This window comes from Natator depressus, chromosome 10 (genome assembly GCF_965152275.1).
Source record: "Natator depressus isolate rNatDep1 chromosome 10, rNatDep2.hap1, whole genome shotgun sequence".
Taxonomy (NCBI): domain Eukaryota; kingdom Metazoa; phylum Chordata; order Testudines; family Cheloniidae; genus Natator; species Natator depressus.
In genome coordinates this window covers 479,044-498,066 of record NC_134243.1, presented here as the reverse complement: position 1 = coordinate 498,066, position 19,023 = coordinate 479,044, and the positions used below count along the sequence as shown (strand labels likewise).

The following is a 19,023-nucleotide window of genomic DNA, read 5'->3' as shown; positions in this document are numbered from 1 at the left end:
ATGCTTTGTATTTTGCTGGCTAGTGCTAGGAGAAATGATTGAACTAAGATGTTAACCAATAATAAATAATACTAGGTGTTCAGCTTTATAGTGTTTCTTGTACTATAAATCTGTAACGATCCAGATCATCTCTGCAATTTTGTTCCACTAGCTCCCAGAGCACAAAGCGGTAGTTTGTAGCACATTGCACTCTCTACTGGCAACAAACTGCCCAGTGAGGAAGAGTTTGAGCTTATGCTACACCCAGGGTTGGGGCTACGCTGGAAGGAGACCTCACCCCTAACAGCACATTTCTAGAGAAAACCAGCTGAGGAAAATTAAGGCGGATTAATGAATGACTAGCTACAGCTATCCGTGAGCTGGATTCCATACAGATACCCATCTGCAGAACATGGTGTGTAATTGCTTTGTGTTATTATTGCACTATGCTTTTCACCAGTGAAAAAAGGCTTTTCACAGCCTCCAGGGTTTAGGGCTGGCACATTTACTGTAGGCAGCTGTCACATGCATCAAGTTCTGGAAAATGTCCCTCTGAGGTTAACGAGAGGAACAGACTAATCATTTTGGAGGGTTTGTTACTCTGTGGATATGAGAAATCTCTATTACTTTTCCCTTTCTCCTCCCCCTCTACACATTCTCACCCTTTATGTGTGTGTGCATATTATTTATATAGTTCTGCTTGTCAACTGATTGTGACATGTATTTTCCTGAATGAGGGAAATGGCAAGAGTGAGTTGGCCCCAGCCCTTAATTATAGCTGAGTGCCAGCTCTGCTGTGCCTACGGATCAATGGTCCTCTCCCTTCCGCTGCTGTTCAGCACTGAAATGCCTGTTGCTGGTGCATCTTGAAGAAGCTTAGAGAGGATCAGAAGATTCTGCGCAGGGAGGAGTGACCCATTTACAGCTGGGTGTTAAAGGAATCAGAGCGTTCAATGAACTGGTGAGTCCCCCCTGCCTGCTCTCACTGGATTCCACTCATGGTGCGAGTACAGAGCATAGCCCTGAGAATAACGTAGCGACTCCAGTGGCCTCACTTTGCAGATCCAACTCCCCCAAGTTAGAGAGGAACACAATGGCCCGTGTGTGGGAATTATAACGGGGAGAAATAACACTGATATTAAACAGTCAGAGCATGGCCACACTGCCCGCAGAAGGAGCCTCCCAGCAGGCTGGCAGACTGGGGCTACTACGGCTCACCCTAGTGCTCTAAAAACAGCTGCATAGATCGTGCTTTGAAGTGTGGCTGGGGCAGGAGCTCGGGCCTTGAAGCCCACCCTGCTCCAGTGAGTACAGTGGGGGGGGGGCTGAGAGCCATTGATAACCCTGGATAGAATGGAATCCACTTCCAGCCAGGGGGTGCACCAGCCTCCCCAGCACCCTTCATTCCAGCATCTCTGCCCTGCTCTCTTGGCTACAGAGCCCAGGCTCCAGCCCAAGCCACAACTTCAAAGCGCCATCTACACTGCTCTTTTTAGAGCGCTAGAGCGAGCCCTCCTAACCTGAGTCTGTTGACTGAGGCTGGGAGGTGCCTTCCGCAGGCTGTGCAAACATACCCTAGCTGGGAATAGAACCCAGGAGTCCTGGCTCCCAGTACTCTCCCCTAAACAGATATTTGATATTGCCAGTCTGCAAGTCCCTAGACTCCGCACACAATATCCCTGTGTGCAGCAAAGGGGCCTTTAGCACTTCTAAGATCCTCACCCAAACATTGCAAAGTATCATCATCCTTCTGCTCTTTTGCAATGTCCAGTGCCTGGCAGGAAGCCTGCGGCTCTAATCAACACAGCCTTGTCTTCCTCAGGGTGTGATTTCTCCCCTCGCCCCTGATAACGGGCAAATCCCATGGGGATTTCTTGCCAGTCACCCAGAGGTTGGTGCCATTGCAGAAGTGACCTTTGCCATACTGAAAATCAGCTGAGCTGCCTTGTCATGCAGTGGCCATGTGTCCCAGCTGCCCTGTCCCACAGCCATGCTCTGCCCTTATCCTCAGCGCTCTTGCACAGAGCTGGATGTCACAGTGGTGTTTGTGCTTCCACTCACTGCCCAGTTGTGGTGTTGATGCATTTTGACTGGCTGTCTTTGGTTTCTGATTGGCTGCTGCTTGCCTCTTGTTTTCCTGCTGCTCTGGGTCAAACTGCCAGTGCCACTAAGAGCACGTCCCTGGGTGGAATGCAGTGACGGGAGTGCTGGAAGCTTAGCATTTCATCAGGAAGCCTGTGATTTTTAGATGCCCCTGTCCTTGCTGACTGACGTTGCTGGACAGTTGCAGGGGGTTATGTTGCCTTCACACTTCCTCACTAGGGCCCCTCTTGATGGCTCCTCTGAGATTCCCAGAGGAGCTGGCTGGTGTGGAAGGGCGTGAGTAACTCCCATGCTGCCTGGGTCTGCCGAACGGGCGGGGAAGCTTATCAGACCAGGAGCCTTCCCATGGGATGGCCAGGACGTCTCCCCGGCGGTCAGGCTGAAAATGCCACCAACATAACCTGCCAGGGTAGCTTGGCAAGTCCTCCTGCTGGGACTGAGCAGCCCCCACAAAAACAGAACACGAGTGAGGCAGGAAAACCTCTGCTGGGCTTCAGTTTGTGTTCGGGGTGCCAGCCTGCCCCAGAGACCGCTGTAGAGACCAGCAGCAATGTCTCAGGGCTGCGTTCACAATGAACTGAGAGGTCAGCACTACTTGGTGATGTAGTAAGACCTACAGGTTACCCTGCCGAGAACCTGGCAGCACACAGCCCACTACACACCAATCCCTCTTCAGGCTTGACCACTTCGTAACAGACAGGCTGGCCGAATCCAGTCAGGCATGAAGACAGCAGCTCTCGCAGGAACATTTCGGGGATGGAAAAGACTTTCAGACTCCGAGCCTAAGATACCAGGGAAGTAGAAAGCTAACCCAGGAGGGGCCAAATTCACCACTGGGATAAGCAGGCACTAATCCACTGACCTCCATTATGATGGCCATAACTCTGTAGCCAGACGTTTTCTCAGGAAATAAGGAGAAAGTTGCGATTTGCCTTCCTCTCAAACAGGGAGTCTTGGGAAATAGCTAAGAAGCCAAGAGGCCACCCAGGCAAGCAGTGGCTCTTGTAAGGCACTTTGGGCTTAAAGTTTGTGGGGATGGATACTGCAGGTTTAAAGGCCAGAAGGGCCCACTGTGATAATCTAGTCTGACCTAGGGTGACATATTGGGACAGAGCGTGGGGTGTGTAATTGGATCCTATACAAGACAAAGCTCCAAATATCGGGACATCTGGTCATCCTAGTCGGACGGCCTGCATAGCACAGAACACAGACCCTCCCCCACGTCCCTCATCCAGCCCATAACTTCTGTTTGAGTGATAGAGGCTTGTTTACCAAGACGTCCAGTCTTGATTGACAAACTTAGAAGGCTGGAGAATCTCCCTCAGCCCTAGGTGAGCTGTTCCAGTGGCTAATTCCCCTCACCGTAAAAAATCTGCACCTCGTGCTCCCCGACTCTGCCAGCCTCTGGCAGCACAAACATGGCCAGGCCTTCACATGGCCAGGCCCACTCTCTGCGCAGGTTAGTAATAGGTACACACCAGTCCCTGCGGATGCCGAGCATCTTTGCCACTGGACACCCAGAATTCACAGATCTGCTACTCCCAAGGAATAGCACACGCCAACTTACCAGTTACACTGCAGGCTCACCGCTCCACTCAGTGCACAGCATTTAGCTGGGGTTACAGAGGAAAAACAAGACATTTATTTAACAAAGAACAAAGATTGAGAAGAAGCAAATAGAATAAAGGGAAACAAATGGTGACACACAAAATCATAACACTCTTTCTAACGCTTAAACTTAACTAACGAGACATTCCGCTGTCTCATAAAGGTTAGCTTGTCCCAAGTTTCTTTCCCAGCATCAAACAACCTAACCAGCTGTGATCTTCTGTTGATAAGACAAGCTTATCTGCTTGGAAGTGTGACTGGGTGTACCCTGCACTAACCCCTCCCTTATCCCCCAGCTATAGGTCCAAAGATCCATTGTCTTCACTCGCAAAAAGGATGTCCTCCTGCTGGTTTATTTCTTCCTATAAATTCCCTCCCTGGAAGATTTCACAATCCCTTGTTAGCAATCAGCTCAGACTGTAACTGGGTGGCCAGTGTGACCTGTACAATACTCGGTTTACAAGTAGCTTTTGCCTGAAAGAATCTTGTTGAGCACCTTTTGGTGACCAGCCTCCAGTCACAGACCTGAAGAACATAACTTGCAGTCTATATACGTAACTCCTTCCATATTATCCATACATACATTTCACAATGATGATGAGGACCAGGCTTTCAGTAGAGCCCTTGCATGACACTCTTTGGTGAACTAGTATTTAGATACCAGACCCACAGGATCCCCTCAACCCTATGCACCCCACTGCCAGTTGACACCAAGCGATCCCTGGGTCACAGCCTTCTCTGGGATGAGCTAAATAGATTGATCTTCTTTGTCTCTCGCTGCAAGGCAGGTTTTCCAGGACTCATACATTCTTGCAACTTTTTCTGAACCTTTTCCAATGTTTTAACAATCTTCTTGCAACGTGGACACCAGAACTGGACACAGTATTCCACTAATGCCATATGCAGGGGTTATAACACATCCCTACTTTGGCTCAATATTCCCCACATTACCCATCCAAGGTTTACATTAGTTGTCTTAGCTACAGCATTGCATTGTGAGTTCAAGGTCAATTGGTTACTTGCCTTTACCACAAGTCCATTTCTGAGTCTCTGCCTTCCAGAACAGAGGCCCTGCCACCCCAGGTGTGACCTACATTCTTGATTTCTAGATGTGTGACCTTATTATAGCTAAATGCAAAACTCATGGTTTTTAAGTGAGCCCCACGTACCCTGTGATATCTGATACAGCTAATACATTATAAAACTGACTTGAAGTTTTCTGACAGTAACCTAGAAACGGGTCTCTTTTAATTATTCTGATCTGTGTTTGCCAGTTGGTGTGTGTGTTCAGGTATGCACATGTATGTGCCAGAGTGTGTGTGCATTCGTGCAGCTTTCTGTATTTCATATTTAGTCAATCTTACAGCATTTATCACAGACAGTCAGCACCCTGATTAGAATGATAAGGAAGAGATACTTAATCCTACTTAGCCGCCCTCGGCTGATGTCAGTTAATTATGAATTTCCTCTCGTCAGCCCCAGCTCATAATAAGATCTGCAGCAATATATAGGGTGGTAGCGAGACATCCTCTCCCTGCCCAGGGGATGAAGCCTGATCCGCTTCTTAGAGCCTGCCTGTTGTTTTATTTTCAGTGTTCCCTTAAAGATAAGGGAAGCTGCAGGCAGGCAAAGGTGTAGGAAAGCGAGATTATTAGGTACACTGGCAGGTGCTGAGCTCTCTTCAGCTGTTTGCTTGATGACGGGTCCTTTAATGGCTATTTGAATTTTTTAATTAATTGGGTTTGGCTGAGTTTGCACCTTATGCTCCCTTTCTCCAACACTCTGGTTACTGCACACCTTCTGGTCTTCAGACTGGTTCTCTGCCCCCTTAGAGCAGCACATGGGCCACACTAGACAGTGGGCTTGTTTCCAAAGACAGGGTGACACCCACTCTGTGAGAGTTAGTGGTGTCCTGTGAGATGCCTCCAACTGCTGACTTCAGACCTGTAACCACAGATCAGGCCAATACCAACTGAGCTGAAGGACAAGGTCCCGCAAACATTAGCGCAGGCCGATGAGATGAATGGGGGTTCAGATGGCTAAGAGAAGGGACAAGTAGGAAAGAGGCATTAAAGATGCCAAAGGAGGGTTCAGGTGAGTATGTTCGCAGCAACAGAGGCTGGGGTGGTTACAGTCAGAAATGAGAAGAGGGAGAGGGAAGACAGTTGTTAGGCACTCGAGAGAAGAAGAGCCACCATTAAAGACAGACCAGTACCTACAATGTGCGTGGTTCTTTACAGGTATCGCTGTACATGGAGGCAAGTCCAGGAAGGAGGGGGGAGGAAGGAATTAAAAGCATCATAGAAATTAGAGCTGGAGAAGATGTCGTAGGCCATGTAATTCCTGCAGTGCAGCCTGTGCCCTCCATTCCTTTGGCCGCAGCATGTTAGCCGCAGGGAGGAGAGCAGTTCCGGGGCTATGCCATGCCCTTCAGGGGCAGGGGTTGGGCCAGTCTCAGCTCCAGCATGGAAAGATGATTGACACACTCTGCATGTTGCCATAGAGACACCCAAAGCCCTTTCTACTCCTAACATACTTTGTATTTCAGACACATTTACAATGGGAAAGGACATCTGGCGAGCGTGCGTCCAACTCTGCTTTATTGCCATTGTGTTCTCCAGAAGAAGGGGAGGAAGAGGTAAGGGGGAGAGGAGATTGGGGGCATTCATGCCGTTTCTCTCTCTCTCGCGCGCGCACACACACACACACACACACACACACACACACACACACACACACTCTCTCTCTCCTCCCCCCCCACTCCAGGAACTGAACAAGTCAGAGGGCAATATGGGGCCCAGGGATCAGGGAGTTGTTATTATTTCCCATCCCCAACAATATGCTGGGCAGCTAAGAGAGCAGGTAAACTGCACACATGCACCCTGCCCCCAAGAGTTTACGGTCTCATTTCATACAATAAAGGGCCAGCTAAACAGTGTGGTGGGGGAGGCTAGATCTGGCCCAGTAATAAGTGGCAAGGCTAGTGCACAGCATCGCTGATGTATCGGGGTTTGGGGCCCAAAGGGAGGCTGTTGGCATTAAATAACAAATGGAGTTAATTTCTGAAAATCTCAGATCTCCTTCCTCAGCAGAATTTCCTGGCAACCTGAGCTGCTTGAATAACTACCTCTACCGAATAGACTGTACATGGGAGACAGACGGGAGAGTGGGGGATGGACCCTTTCACGTGCATTTCACAAAGTAAGTTCAATGCCTACTCACTGTCTGCCACGCTGGGGCCCTGGGTCAGGCAGGAGGGCAAGCAGAGTAACAGGGCAGGAAGGGCTCTCTGGATTCCTTGGCCCTGAACTCTCCCAACAGCCAAATCCTAGTGGTGTCCTCCACCTCCTCGCTTGTTGGCTTGGCTTTCATCTGCCGTCCCTTTTCAGGGCAGACACGTAAGGCACTTGCTGGAGCCCAGGACTGCATTTCTTTGCATTTACACACTGGGAAGACCCCAGTTCTATGAGCCCTGTGCAAAGTGACTCCTCCGTGTGGTGACTGGCACTGCCACAAATAACTAAGGCTGAACTCTTAAAGTAACTAAACCCATTACTCTCTCCAGCATAAGACAAACTTTCAGCCCCTTGGTTATTCTAGCGCCGTCATGCTGGATGAGAATTACAGCTGCACACTGACTGCCAGAGATGAGCTGCACAGCCAGCATCACTGCACTATTAACACGTCGGAGAGGTTCACGCAGCAGGACAATTACAGCATCTCGCTACAAGGTGGTTTCTCTGGGAGGAATCGCACGTACGTTGCTTTCCCGGAATATGAACCCAGTCTGAACAGTGAGTACCACCCATTGCAGCTATGGGACTGGGGCCAGCTGATCCCTTTGGAATGAGAGTGTTTGGCCTGTGAAGTTCATTGAAGAGCAAGACTTCAGTGGCAGCAAGTGAGACTGATGGGGATGCAGAACCCCCACCCTTGGGCAGCATGGCCTGTACATGTTATATATGGGGGCAGCCCGTCATGCCCCTCAGGACTCTCTCTGGGTCTCATTCTTCCACATGCACCCCAGCCCATCCTTAAGGGTCATTCTGCCACCATCCTCCCTTGCTTTGCTATCTGCCTTGGGCAACATCCATCAAGCCATCACTGCAGTTTGAGCCCTGGGGGCTCCCCCTGCTGACAGCTGCACTGTTTGCTGGGATAGAGGAAGGACTGGGGAGCCTTGGGAAATGTGAACAATGGGCCTGATTCTCAGCCCCACTAAGACCACTTCACAATGCACAGTGTCACAGAGGGGTCTGAAAGCTCCCTAAAGGGGATAAAGAGGATTTTCCCAGTTGGAAGGAAACCCATTTTGCAGCAGCCCCTCTGGTCTCTGTCCCCAGCACAGAGCACGTCCGTGCGTGTTCCTGGTAGGGAGGGCTAGAGCATAATCTGCTTTGTGATCCCTCACTGGCATAGCAGTCCCTCAGGGACTGTTATAGTTGGTGTTACATTACAGAAGCCCTGTGGCTGCTTTAACTTGCACTGGGGGCTTATTTGTTCTCCTGCTGACCCCAGGATCATGGGAGGGGTAGAACCACATTTATGTCCCCTAGCTGTGATCAGCCTAGGACTGTGCTCTGTGTTCTGCAGGTCTCCCAAAGCCAAGCGTTTGGAATAATTCCTCTCTCTGTTTCCAGTTAAGTGTGATCCCCCCTTCAACCTGCAGAGCAACATCAGTGCCAGTAAGTGCCAGCTCTGGTGGAGTGTGCCATGGAGTCTAGAGAATATTCTTCAGTATGAATTGGAGTATAAGGAACACAACACATCCTGGGAGGTAACTATACCTGCTCTCAGCCTGGATGAGCCATGCACAGATGCCTGCTACCACAGTTCAGAGCAACTGCACTTGTGTTCCCCCTCCGTGGTCCACCAAGGACACCCAGTCTAGGCTGCCAGCTCCTTAGCCATCACCTCTCTTGGGCAAAGACCTGTGTCTCACTCCCTACTGACCAGGGGTTTTCCAGTGAGTCTGCATTGTTCCCTGCTAGCACTGTGATACTCCCAGTAAGCCATTCTGCCTAAACAAACCAGCATCTACACTTTGCTTTTTCTCCAGAAGCTATGAACAGCTGTAATTGCCCACAGCCCTTACAAAGCAAGCACATTTATTCTTCAGGTAAAAGCATTACAGAGAAAACATATTAAAACGATCAAAGAACCTATATGCATGCTAAAATGCTTACCAGAGATCACCGCCCTCCACCCCCAACTCAAGAAGGGCTCTGGTAAGAGCCTGTCCTTCCAGCCCCACCAAGGGGTTTTTCTGTGGTTACAAGGTCACAACAGCTTTAGCATAGAACTAGCCTCCCCATGAATGGGTCTGTCCTTCATTTATACAGCTTGGGCCACTGATCCTGAAACTTCAGGAACAGGTGATCACCCTTCTTAAGGTGCAGCCAGAGGTGAGAAATTTGCATTCAGCTCCTCCTAGAGATTCCCAAGGCAAATCATTTGACACTGTCTGTCCCCAAAGTCCATTCTTGTCTGGCAGGTTCAGTAAAGTCAGTGGCATGTCCCCCCTCCGGCTCCTACACAGAGGCGTGGCCAGGTGGGTCTGCATGTTGCCCTGTCCACAGGCACTGCCCCTGCAGCGCCCATTGGCTGTGGTTCCCAGCCAATGGGAGCTATGGGGGTGGCGCTTGGGGCAGGGGCAATGTGTGGAGCCCCCTGGCTGCCCCTAAGCGTAGGAGCCGGAGGGAGGACATGCCACTGCTTCTGGGAGCCACGGCACACGCAGAGCAGGGCAAGCCCCCAACCCTGCTCGAGGGCCAGATTAAAATGTCTGAAGGGCCGGATGCAGCCTCCCGGGCCATAGTTTGCTCACCCCTGGATTAGCACCTAAGAATGTAGAGTCAGGATTGGGGAGCTGTCAAATTGTTCAGAGTACCAGCCCTTTATTGTGTGTTGCTAATAAGAGTTATTTCTTAATAATTTTCAGCAGGCACAGCACAAACAGCTGTTCAACTCAGTGAAAAAGGTAGAAATCGAGGCCATGGAGTTTGAAGCAGGCATCATTTATACTGCGAGAGTTCGCTGCAAAACTTCCCAAGCAGAGGAAGGTTATAAAAGTCAGTGGAGTGAGTGGAGCCAGACAACTGAATTTCAAAGAGCAGCCCCCCCAGGTGCAAAGAACATTGTTTTGTTCCATTTTGTTTCATATGAGCCCTAAAGTCACTTTATAAAACAGAGAGAGAAAGAGACACACTGGGAAATGGAGGGGCTGTCAGCAGCAGGTTCATGGATCAAGAACAATGTCTTCCAGCCTTTTAAAGTCAAGTCACTTTCTTTCAAGGTTTTAATAGCTTGCTTGTTTGTTTAAGGATTTGGATAGAATTCCACTCTTTATATGAAAAAGCGGCAAAGAGTCCTGTGGCACCTTATAGACTAACAGCCGTATTGGAACATGAGCTTTTGTGGGTGAATACCCCCGTCGGATATCCGATGAAGGGGGTATTCACCCACAAAAGCTCATGTTTCAATACGGCTGTTAGTCTATAAGGTGCCACAGGACTCTTTGCCGCTTTTACAGATCCAGACTAACACGGCGACCCCTCTGATACTCTTTATATGGTCATTTGTGAGTTGATTCTGTTAATGGAATAATTCTTTTTATAGGTTTTTCACAGGTGCCCAAAAAGTTCTTTCACAGAAGCATGATACAGATTTTGTTCATTCCTCTATGTCTTGGTGTCATACTCTACATAATTTTGAACTTCAAGCTTTCCTCAAGGTACATTATTGTCCTTGGCACAAGCCCTGGCTGCCTTTTCTAGTTTAATGTAGTTTCTAGTTTTAAAGTTTAATGAGTGTGTATATCATGTGTCCACACATCTGGGCTGCTTCTTGCCTCTGCACCAGAGTCAGGTCTTTGAATGTCATGGGCTCAGAGGAACGTGCTCTGCAAACATTCCCAAACATGCTGTCTCCACGTGCTTGCAATAGTTAGCGAACCAATACTCAGAGTAGAGGGCGCAGGGTGCACTTCTGGGATCCTAAGCTCAATCAAGGAGCATAGCTGAGACTATGCAGAGTATTTACGGTTAAAAGAATTTTTTTAAACTTTGTGCCAATTTGCCTAGATGTAAAATAAGGGTGACTGGTATGGAGCATTAGCTATTGATGATCAATCTGCCATCTACATTTAGATCTTCCCTTGCTGGACTCCTGCCAACGGGAACTACACTAGCCAGTGTGAAGTGCCCCTGTGACTAAGTTTCTGTGTTTCTTAAGTTCTGAGCAGAGCAAAGGACCATGAGGTAAAAGGGAAAAAATGGCTCAAACCTCCAGCTGTCATGGCCCAACACATGGGAGCTCTGAGATGGAGCTCTATGTAGGGACAGGGGATCTACCTGGGCAATGTCCAGAGTTGCATGAAGGTGCTGGAATGCAGGGTTGAATCTGGCCTGGGTTAGTAGCCATGGGGAACGGTGTAAGGACCCAAGCACTAGAATTTAGGTCTAAAGAACCTGGGGCAGCTGTTATTCCCACAGTGCCACCAGAAGGCCCTGTAGAGGCACAGCAAGGGAGCACTGTGGAGAGCAGGTGCCACAGGAAATATCGCCCATGAGACCTAGAGAGACAGTACTCTGCTGCCCTCTGATTGGCCAAGTGCACCTACTTAACCCCTAGGTTTTTCCCAGGAATTTGTCTGGGCAGCCACACAGACTTTGGCTTGCTGCAATGCCAGACTTTGCCTCATCTTCTGGTCTCTGAGTCCAGTCTGACTCTGATCTTGATTCCCGCCCTCATTCTAACCCGGTACTGCCTCTGACCTTTGACCCCTGCCTGACTCTGGTCCCGACTCTTTTTTACAGGGCCTGCCCTTGATACCTGGCCTTGCCCTTGGCAGCCGGTATCAAGTGGAGTGCCCCAAGGGTCGGTCCTGGGGCCGGTTTTGTACAATATCTTCATAAATGATCTGGAGGATGGTGTGAATTGCACCCTCAGCAAGTCTGCAGATGACACTAAACTGGGAGGAGAGGTAGATATGCTGGAGGGTAGGGATAGGATACAGAGGGACCTAGACAAATTGGAGGATTGGGCCAAAAGAAATCTGATGAGGTTCAACAAGGACAAGTGCAGAGTCCTGCACTTAGGATGGAAGAATCCAATGCACCGCTACAGACTAGGGACCGAATGGCTAGGCAGCAGTTCTGCAGAAAAGGACCTAGGGGTTACAGTGGATGAGAAGCTGGCTATGAGTCAACAGTGTGCCTTTGTTGCCAAGAAGGCCAATGGTATTTTGGGATGTATGTAGGGGCATTGCCAGCAGATCGAGGGATGTGATCGTTCCCCTCTATTTGACACTGGTGAGGCCTCATCTGGAGTACTGTGTCCCGTTTTGGGCCCCACACTACAAGAAGGATGTGGAAAAATTGGAAAGAGTCCAGCGGAGGGCAACAAAAATGATTAGGGGACTCATGACTTATGAGGAGAGGCTGAGGGAACTGGGGATTGTTTAGTCTGTGGAAGAGAAGAATGAGGGGGGATTTGATAGCTGCTTGTAACTATCTGAAAGGGGGTTCCAAAGAGGATGGCTCTAGACTGTTCTCAGTGGTAGCAGATGACAGAACAAGGAGTAATGGTCTCAAGTTGCAGTAGGGGAGGTTTAGGTTGGATATTAGGAAAAACTTTTTCACTAGGAGGGTGGTGAAGCGCTGGAATGGGTTACCTAGGGAGGTGGTGGAATCTCCATCCTTAGAGGTTTTTAAGGTCAGGCTTGACAAAGCCCTGGCTGGGATGATTTAATTGGGGATCGGTCCTTCTTTGAGCAGGGGGTTCGACTAGATGACCTCCTGAGGTCCCTTCCAACCCTGATATTCTATGATTCTATGATAATTCCTCCAACTCCGGCCTGATGACTCCCATCCTGGGTGGGCAGACCTCAGCACAGCTGTGACCACTAGGAAGACCTCCTAAACCCCAGTCTTTAAAAAAAGGCTTTTCAGATGGCACAAGGAATAGTGCAGGATTATGCACTCTAAATTTAATAAAACTAGTACTTCTGTAAGATGCTTCATTCCTGGAAAGGTTCTGAGGTGATTTAGATCAAACAGTTGCTGTAAAATGCCCTGCCAGCTGAATTCATACGAAGGGGAACAGTTCAGACAATTCTCTAATACTGTTACACTGCAACATATATTAAGACTCAGAAACCTCGAAGGAGTCTGCATTGAGGACTTGCAAACATACATTTTATCCATCTGGACTACAGTTGTCTCCAGATAGACTGCACTGTTGATATTAAATGCACACACATAGCTGTGTAGCCATGCACAGACAGATGGCAGGAGCCATACGAAATGGGCCTTTCCTGGAGTCTTTCCAGAAGAAAGTTAAGTGTTTTGGTTTAATCTTTCGCAGTGTGCTGCGGGTTGCAATAGAAGGTGGAACATTTATCTAGATTTGATAGCAGTGTCGTTCTTTTTCCACAGGGCAAAGAACATCTTCTGCCTGAACGTTCCCACCCCAGCTGCTTTCTTCCAGCCTCTCTACACCTTGCACAATGGGAATTTTAAGGTAACAGCAAATTCTCTTTCTTCTTCATGATCCTTCCCCTCAATGTGGGAAGGTGGCTTGTGGGTTCTCATCACTGCTTCCACTAACTGGCCTCACCAGGCCCATTCCGACACAGGGCTTTAGTCTGCCTGGAAGTTCCTCATTCTCCACTCAAACACCTGCCTCCATATTCCTCCTGCTCCATCACCAACCTCCTCTCCATCTAGGAACGAAGCCCTCCCATCCTGAGCATCTTCCAGTCACTGCCTCCCTTCCTTTATACCACCACCATCGGACTTGCCCAATCCCCACTGGACCTTCCACAACTGCTGCTGTCAGGCTCTTCCTTGCCTAGCCAAAGAACTGCAGGAGAATCAGTCAGACCAGACTATCCGGGGACAGCCCACCCACACTGTCCTGTTAATCCAGCTGCTCCTACCCCATGCACTGAGGGGGCGTCAGCAGGGAGGGTCACTGCCCCTTTATGGTCAGAAGTACAGGATCCTTTTCCTTTTACCTGAAATCAGTTCCCCTGGGCTAGGGTTACCAGAAGTCCCGATTTTTATAGGGACGGTCCTGATTTTGGGGTCTTTTTCTTATATAGGTTCCTATTACCCCCCACCCCCGTCCCGATTTTTCACACTTGCTGTCTGGTCACCCTACCCTGGGCCAGCATCAACCTTGTCTCCTTCCTCCATTCTCTCTTCATCCCTGTCTGTGCTGGGGGCTGGCTGGTTTTGGGTGAGCCTTGTTGCTACCCCATAGGATGTCAAGTCCCTTGTCCCCCTACATTGAGGCCCTCTGGGTAAATTAGCACTTACTCTGACTGCCGAAAGTTGCAATAGGATCCAGTGCCTGGCAAGTGCAAAATCAAAGCCTGGGAGCATTTCCCGCCTCAGTAATGCAGTTGCCTTTTTCCTTATCCCCTCCCTGCTTCCCTTTCCACATACCAACTGGAGATGCTGCTCCCTGTCCCCCAGGGAGCCAAGATAGCAGAGGCTGCTCAGGGTCTGGCTGAGGAATGAAAGCTTTAAGGTCATCAAAACTTCCATCAGAGAAAGCAGGGGCCTTATTCTCCACTCCATTATTTGAGGTTCACTCAGTGGAGTTGCACTGATGTAGAACTGAATCTAGCCCCTGGTCTGCACTGCCAAAGCCTATGGAAAGCAATAGTTCAAGAATTCCTTTGCAAATTCTGCCTCTCCCCACTAAACAGTATTTACTATTCCTTGCTTCAGGACTGGATTGGACCTAATGAGACATGTGGCCAGCTCAGAAGAGATGACGCTAACAACCCAGGCAAAGTGACTATGGATGGAGTTTCTGGTCTAAGTGCTCATGATGTCATTTCCCAGCTCTCCTTCAAGTCACTGGCAAAGACCAAAATCATTCCTCAGGAGGACCCTTGTGGCCCTGCCTCCAGGCCCGACATGCAGTACCTCCAGAGCAGGTATGTGAGTGTGGAAGAGGTGGAAGCCAGGCTGCCATCATTGTTCCGACAAAACCACGCCGATGACGCAGGTGCCCTGGACTTCTCTGAAAGAAGCGAAACCAACCTTGGCAGCCCAGACATGAGTGGGAACCATCCCCCATATTTACGGGACGGTCAGGGTGACTTCTTTATGCCACAGGAGTCTCTGGAGCTGGAAAGTTTGTCCTTCTGTAGTAATGACTATTGTACCTTGTGTGGCAGTTACTGCGCAGGTGGTCCAATTCCTGCTGAACTGCTACAGCTCACCAAGGAGGATGGTCAGGTCAAGCATTAGAATGATGGGAATGACAGACTCTCACTGAAAGCTGCTGCAGATACAAGTCACCAGGTCTGCCACATCCACCAGCTGGCCCATCTGAACCCCTTGTGCAGTTACAGGCTCCATTAAACTTTGGGCCAGATCTGGAGATCCTTTCTTAAAAGCAAGTTATGTCCAGTCCCTGCACAGTTGGCCCAAAGAGGGCAGGCACAAGCAGCCCCCTTCCCTTGCTGCCCCCCCCCAGTGCAGGGGCTGAGCACAATCACGGTTTCTGTGACCAGGTGAGCCAGGTCTGTGCCAACCTAGCAACATGCTAGGCTCCCCAAGAGAGGCCGGACCATGTCTTTCCCCCACACCAGCCATGGAGCTGACTGGTAGCAGAACTCCTCATGCACCCTCTGGAGGGATGTAGTAGAAGGCACACCCTCCCTTTGTGCCTCCCTGGGGCAGAGCAGCGCTGCACTGCCCCCAAAGCACCTCCCTAACCGCAGCTCTTACTAATCAACCACCCAGTGGCTTCATATTCTCTACCCCAGACAGAGCTCCTGCTGTGCTGAGATCAGGGTGAAGTCAGACACTAACAGCAAACCCTGCACCAGGCTTACACACATTTCAAATATGGTGTCGCTCTTAGAACCACGTACGATGCTTGTTGAAAAACAATGCTCTTCCAGCGATGGACACTAGTGAGATGCTGCATTTTCTGCTCCTTTTAAACTGCACCTGAGTTCACAGGCATGCCTAGGTCCAATACTTTAATGTCTTTATATACTGTGTTTTGCTGTTTACGAGCCTGGTAACTTTCTAGCTTACATTAAACCCAGTGCCTTGCTTATGACTTGAAAAGATTTATTTCAAAACACACTATGAGTCACTGGGCTGATTCACCGTCTGGGGAGGGTGGAATCACACCCCAAACAATGGGGCTCAGGCTTTTCTTAGGTAATCCCATTAACCAGGCACTGCTGCTAAACAAGGATTCTGCTTTGGGAGACCTTCATTTTGCAGCCCTGGAATCCAGACTCCACGGCCCATTTACTCCTTGGTGCCTTTTCTGAGACAGCCACTGATGGTACCAACTGGGGCCTGTTTTTTAATGCTCTAATCAGGAGGCTTTTCTAAACCCTGTCTCAGATTAGGAGATTAATATGGCCCATGGGCTTCCTGCTGTCAATTAGATTTTTTTTTAATCTTAATTTTAAATAGCACAAGGGGGCCCAGACATGCCTTTTACAGCTCACAGCTATTCATCATCCAAGGAGAGGGTGGGAATTTGATGCAGTCCTAACACTCTCTTTTTATCATTTCTCCAAACTCAGAATTGGTAGGTAAGGTCTCATGGGAAGAAAAGCTAAGGGGTAAAAGAGATCAGGAGCACTGGCAATATTAAAGACAAAACAGCAAACTACCCCAATGTGAAGGAAGGATAGGAACAGTAAGAGGCCAATATGGCTTCATGAGGAGCACTTTAGTGAACTGAAAATCAAAAGGAAATCCCACAAAAGTGAAAACTTGGACAAATTGCTAAGGAGGAGGACAAAAGAACAGCACAAGCACATGGGAACAAAATCAGAAAGGCAAAGGCACAAATGAGTTACATCTAGCAAGGGACATAAAAGGTAATAAGAAGGGGTTCTTTAAACTCATTAGGAGCAAGAGAAACTAGGAGGTGTATCTATAGGGTGTATCTATTGGGGTTCCACAGGGGTCAGTCCTGAGTCTGGTATTATTCACTATTTTAATTAATGACTTAGATAATGGAGTGGAGAATCATACAATCATGGGACTTGAAGGGACCTCGAGAGATCATCTAGTCCAGTCCATGCTCTTACATCTTTTGAGATGCTTGGTTGTGCCATAGGTCTGGTTACTAGACCATAATTATGGAAAAAAGAGGAAGCAACAGTAATACCCAGCCAACTTGAGGAAAGATTTTATTTGATGCTTTGTGGTGGGCAGTGGCATTCGACCAGGGTCTTTCCTTATTTATCAATGGTTTGATCCTCCCCTTCCTCACAATATAGCCAAGGTACTTCATCTCTATGCAACTGAGCCAGCAGTTGGTCATGAGCCCCACAGCCCTAAGGGCCTGGAGTATCACTTGGACACCTTTGAGGTGGGGTAGACCGCTCCATCATCGAGGCATGCAGCAGCATATGCTCAGTGGGGCAGAAGTGTCTGAAATGTCACAGGAGTGCCATGGAGCCTAAATGGAAGGGTCCAGAAGTGGTACAGACCCAAGGGCATGGCACATGCAGTTAACTCCTTGGACTCAGGTGCTAAGGGGTTCTAACCCTAACCCCGGTCACTTGCCCACCAATCAAACCTCATGGGCCACCTCTGACTCCTATGAACAGCTCAGAAGGCCCTTGGCACTTTGCCAGCAGTTTGCTATCTGCAGAGGAGAGCAGCTGGAGACTCCTATTGGAGGAGAACAGGATAGGATTCTCCTGGACACTTCCTTTCTACTGTTGTTCCTGGGTGTGCTATGCTGCTCACAGGTTCTCCCTGACAAAGACCCCTACCAAATGTCCAGTAGACCTTGCTCCAGTCTCTCTCTCTCTCTCTCATTCATCTTGAGACCATACTGGATCACTTTCTGGCTAGTGATGCCTTGTTCCTGCCAAGACTCCTGTAAAAGATCCAGTATCCCCTGCGGTTGTTGGACATCCATCAATTCATAGGGTGAAAAGCCGGTGGAGGATTGTGGAACCTCCCAGATTGCAAACAACAAATACAGGAGCATTTTGTCCCAATTCCAGGCTTCCCTAGTTACAAATTTTCACAACAGCTGCCTTAATGTGCTGTGAAACCACACTACTAGATCATCTGTTTGTGGGCATTAGACAGAGGATTTTTATCAAGAGAGTTTTCAGGAGAGCCGAACTCTCTCGTATTAACTGGGATGTGAAGGCTGTGCCCTGACCCGTCAGGAGAACTTGTGGAAAGTCCACTCCAGCAAATACTTCCATTCACTTGGTTATTGTCTGTGATGTTGCTGAGTGCAGGGGCTACAGCTTCGGGTACCAAGTGGCATAATCTTCAATCGTCAGAATAAATAGTTACCTGCTTGAGCTTGGTTCCCGGGGCCCTACGAGGCCTTCCCCAACCCTATCAAAAGGGGTGCTCACCAAAGGAAGAGGGCCTAAGGAGGTCCTGTGGTCCAGCTGGGGGCTCATCAGTTGGCATTTCAGACAGGATTCACAATAATCTTTAATGTCAGGATAAACTATGGGCTAAAAGAACTGGGCCATTATCCTCTCTTGGATTTACTCCACTCCCAAGTGACCAGACCATGACACATCATGGGCAAATTTTAACACCTGGTTTTGATACAACTTGGGGTCCAAGAGTTGGGTTTGGCAGGCTCTGGTTTGTTTATCCTGGACCACTCACACCCAGAAATCCCTTTTTCACTCAAAATGGGGATAGTGAGTGTTCTGGGCAGGATTAACCAGCACTTCATTTCCACCAGCCATATAGTGGCCTGAAAACTGGTCCTCTCTCTGTCTTGGGATGAAGTTCAGATCCTGTGTAAGAGCAGTGGGTTGCCCCAAGGGGGAGGCTGTTCATATGGCCATTCCTCAGGAGGCTCCAAACTACACTGCACTCTGTGTACCTTTCCCGGTCTCTTTTCACAGACCCTTTGGGCCTTGAGTGCCTCCCTTCAGACCCAACACTGTTCCTGGCATGACTTTGCTTTGGGGCCAACCAGCTCAGAGTTGGAAGAGGGGAAACTTCTTTCAGCCTAACTTTTCCTTGGGTCTCTAAATTGAGTGCCAACCTCGCCTTCCTGGCCACCCTCAGAAGGCTGGTTACAAGTCCCCAGTCCTGGTTCAATACAACTGGGTAAGCAGGTGTCAGGTCACAGCAATTGACATTTCACCCTATCAACACCCCCACTGTTAATCTGACTTTAGCCAGAGGGTAGGGCAGATTGTCCCCGTGAATACATGCTACATATATCCATTTGGCCCCTTTTAGAGCTTGGGAGCTATCGATTGCTCTTGTATGAATGTCTACCTTGAACCTGAGTCAATCAGGTCCAGCACCTCAGTCTCTGCCATTGTAACCGGGACTA

The 19,023-nt window shown here is 49.1% G+C and overlaps 1 protein-coding gene across 1 annotated transcript; it reads left to right on the top strand.

Annotated features, from left to right (window-relative positions):
• Positions 1–673: 673 nt before the first annotated feature.
• Positions 674–15,679, top strand: LOC141994326 (interleukin-9 receptor-like). Its single transcript, XM_074964533.1, has 9 exons — positions 674–940; positions 6,239–6,328; positions 6,783–6,891; positions 7,291–7,484; positions 8,331–8,467; positions 9,632–9,815; positions 10,309–10,423; positions 13,128–13,212; positions 14,430–15,679. Exons 2-9 carry the CDS (start codon positions 6,250–6,252, stop codon positions 14,955–14,957), a joined length of 1,431 nt encoding a protein of 476 aa, XP_074820634.1. The 5' UTR covers positions 674–940; positions 6,239–6,249; the 3' UTR covers positions 14,958–15,679.
• The last annotated feature ends 3,344 nt before the right edge of the window (positions 15,680–19,023 follow it).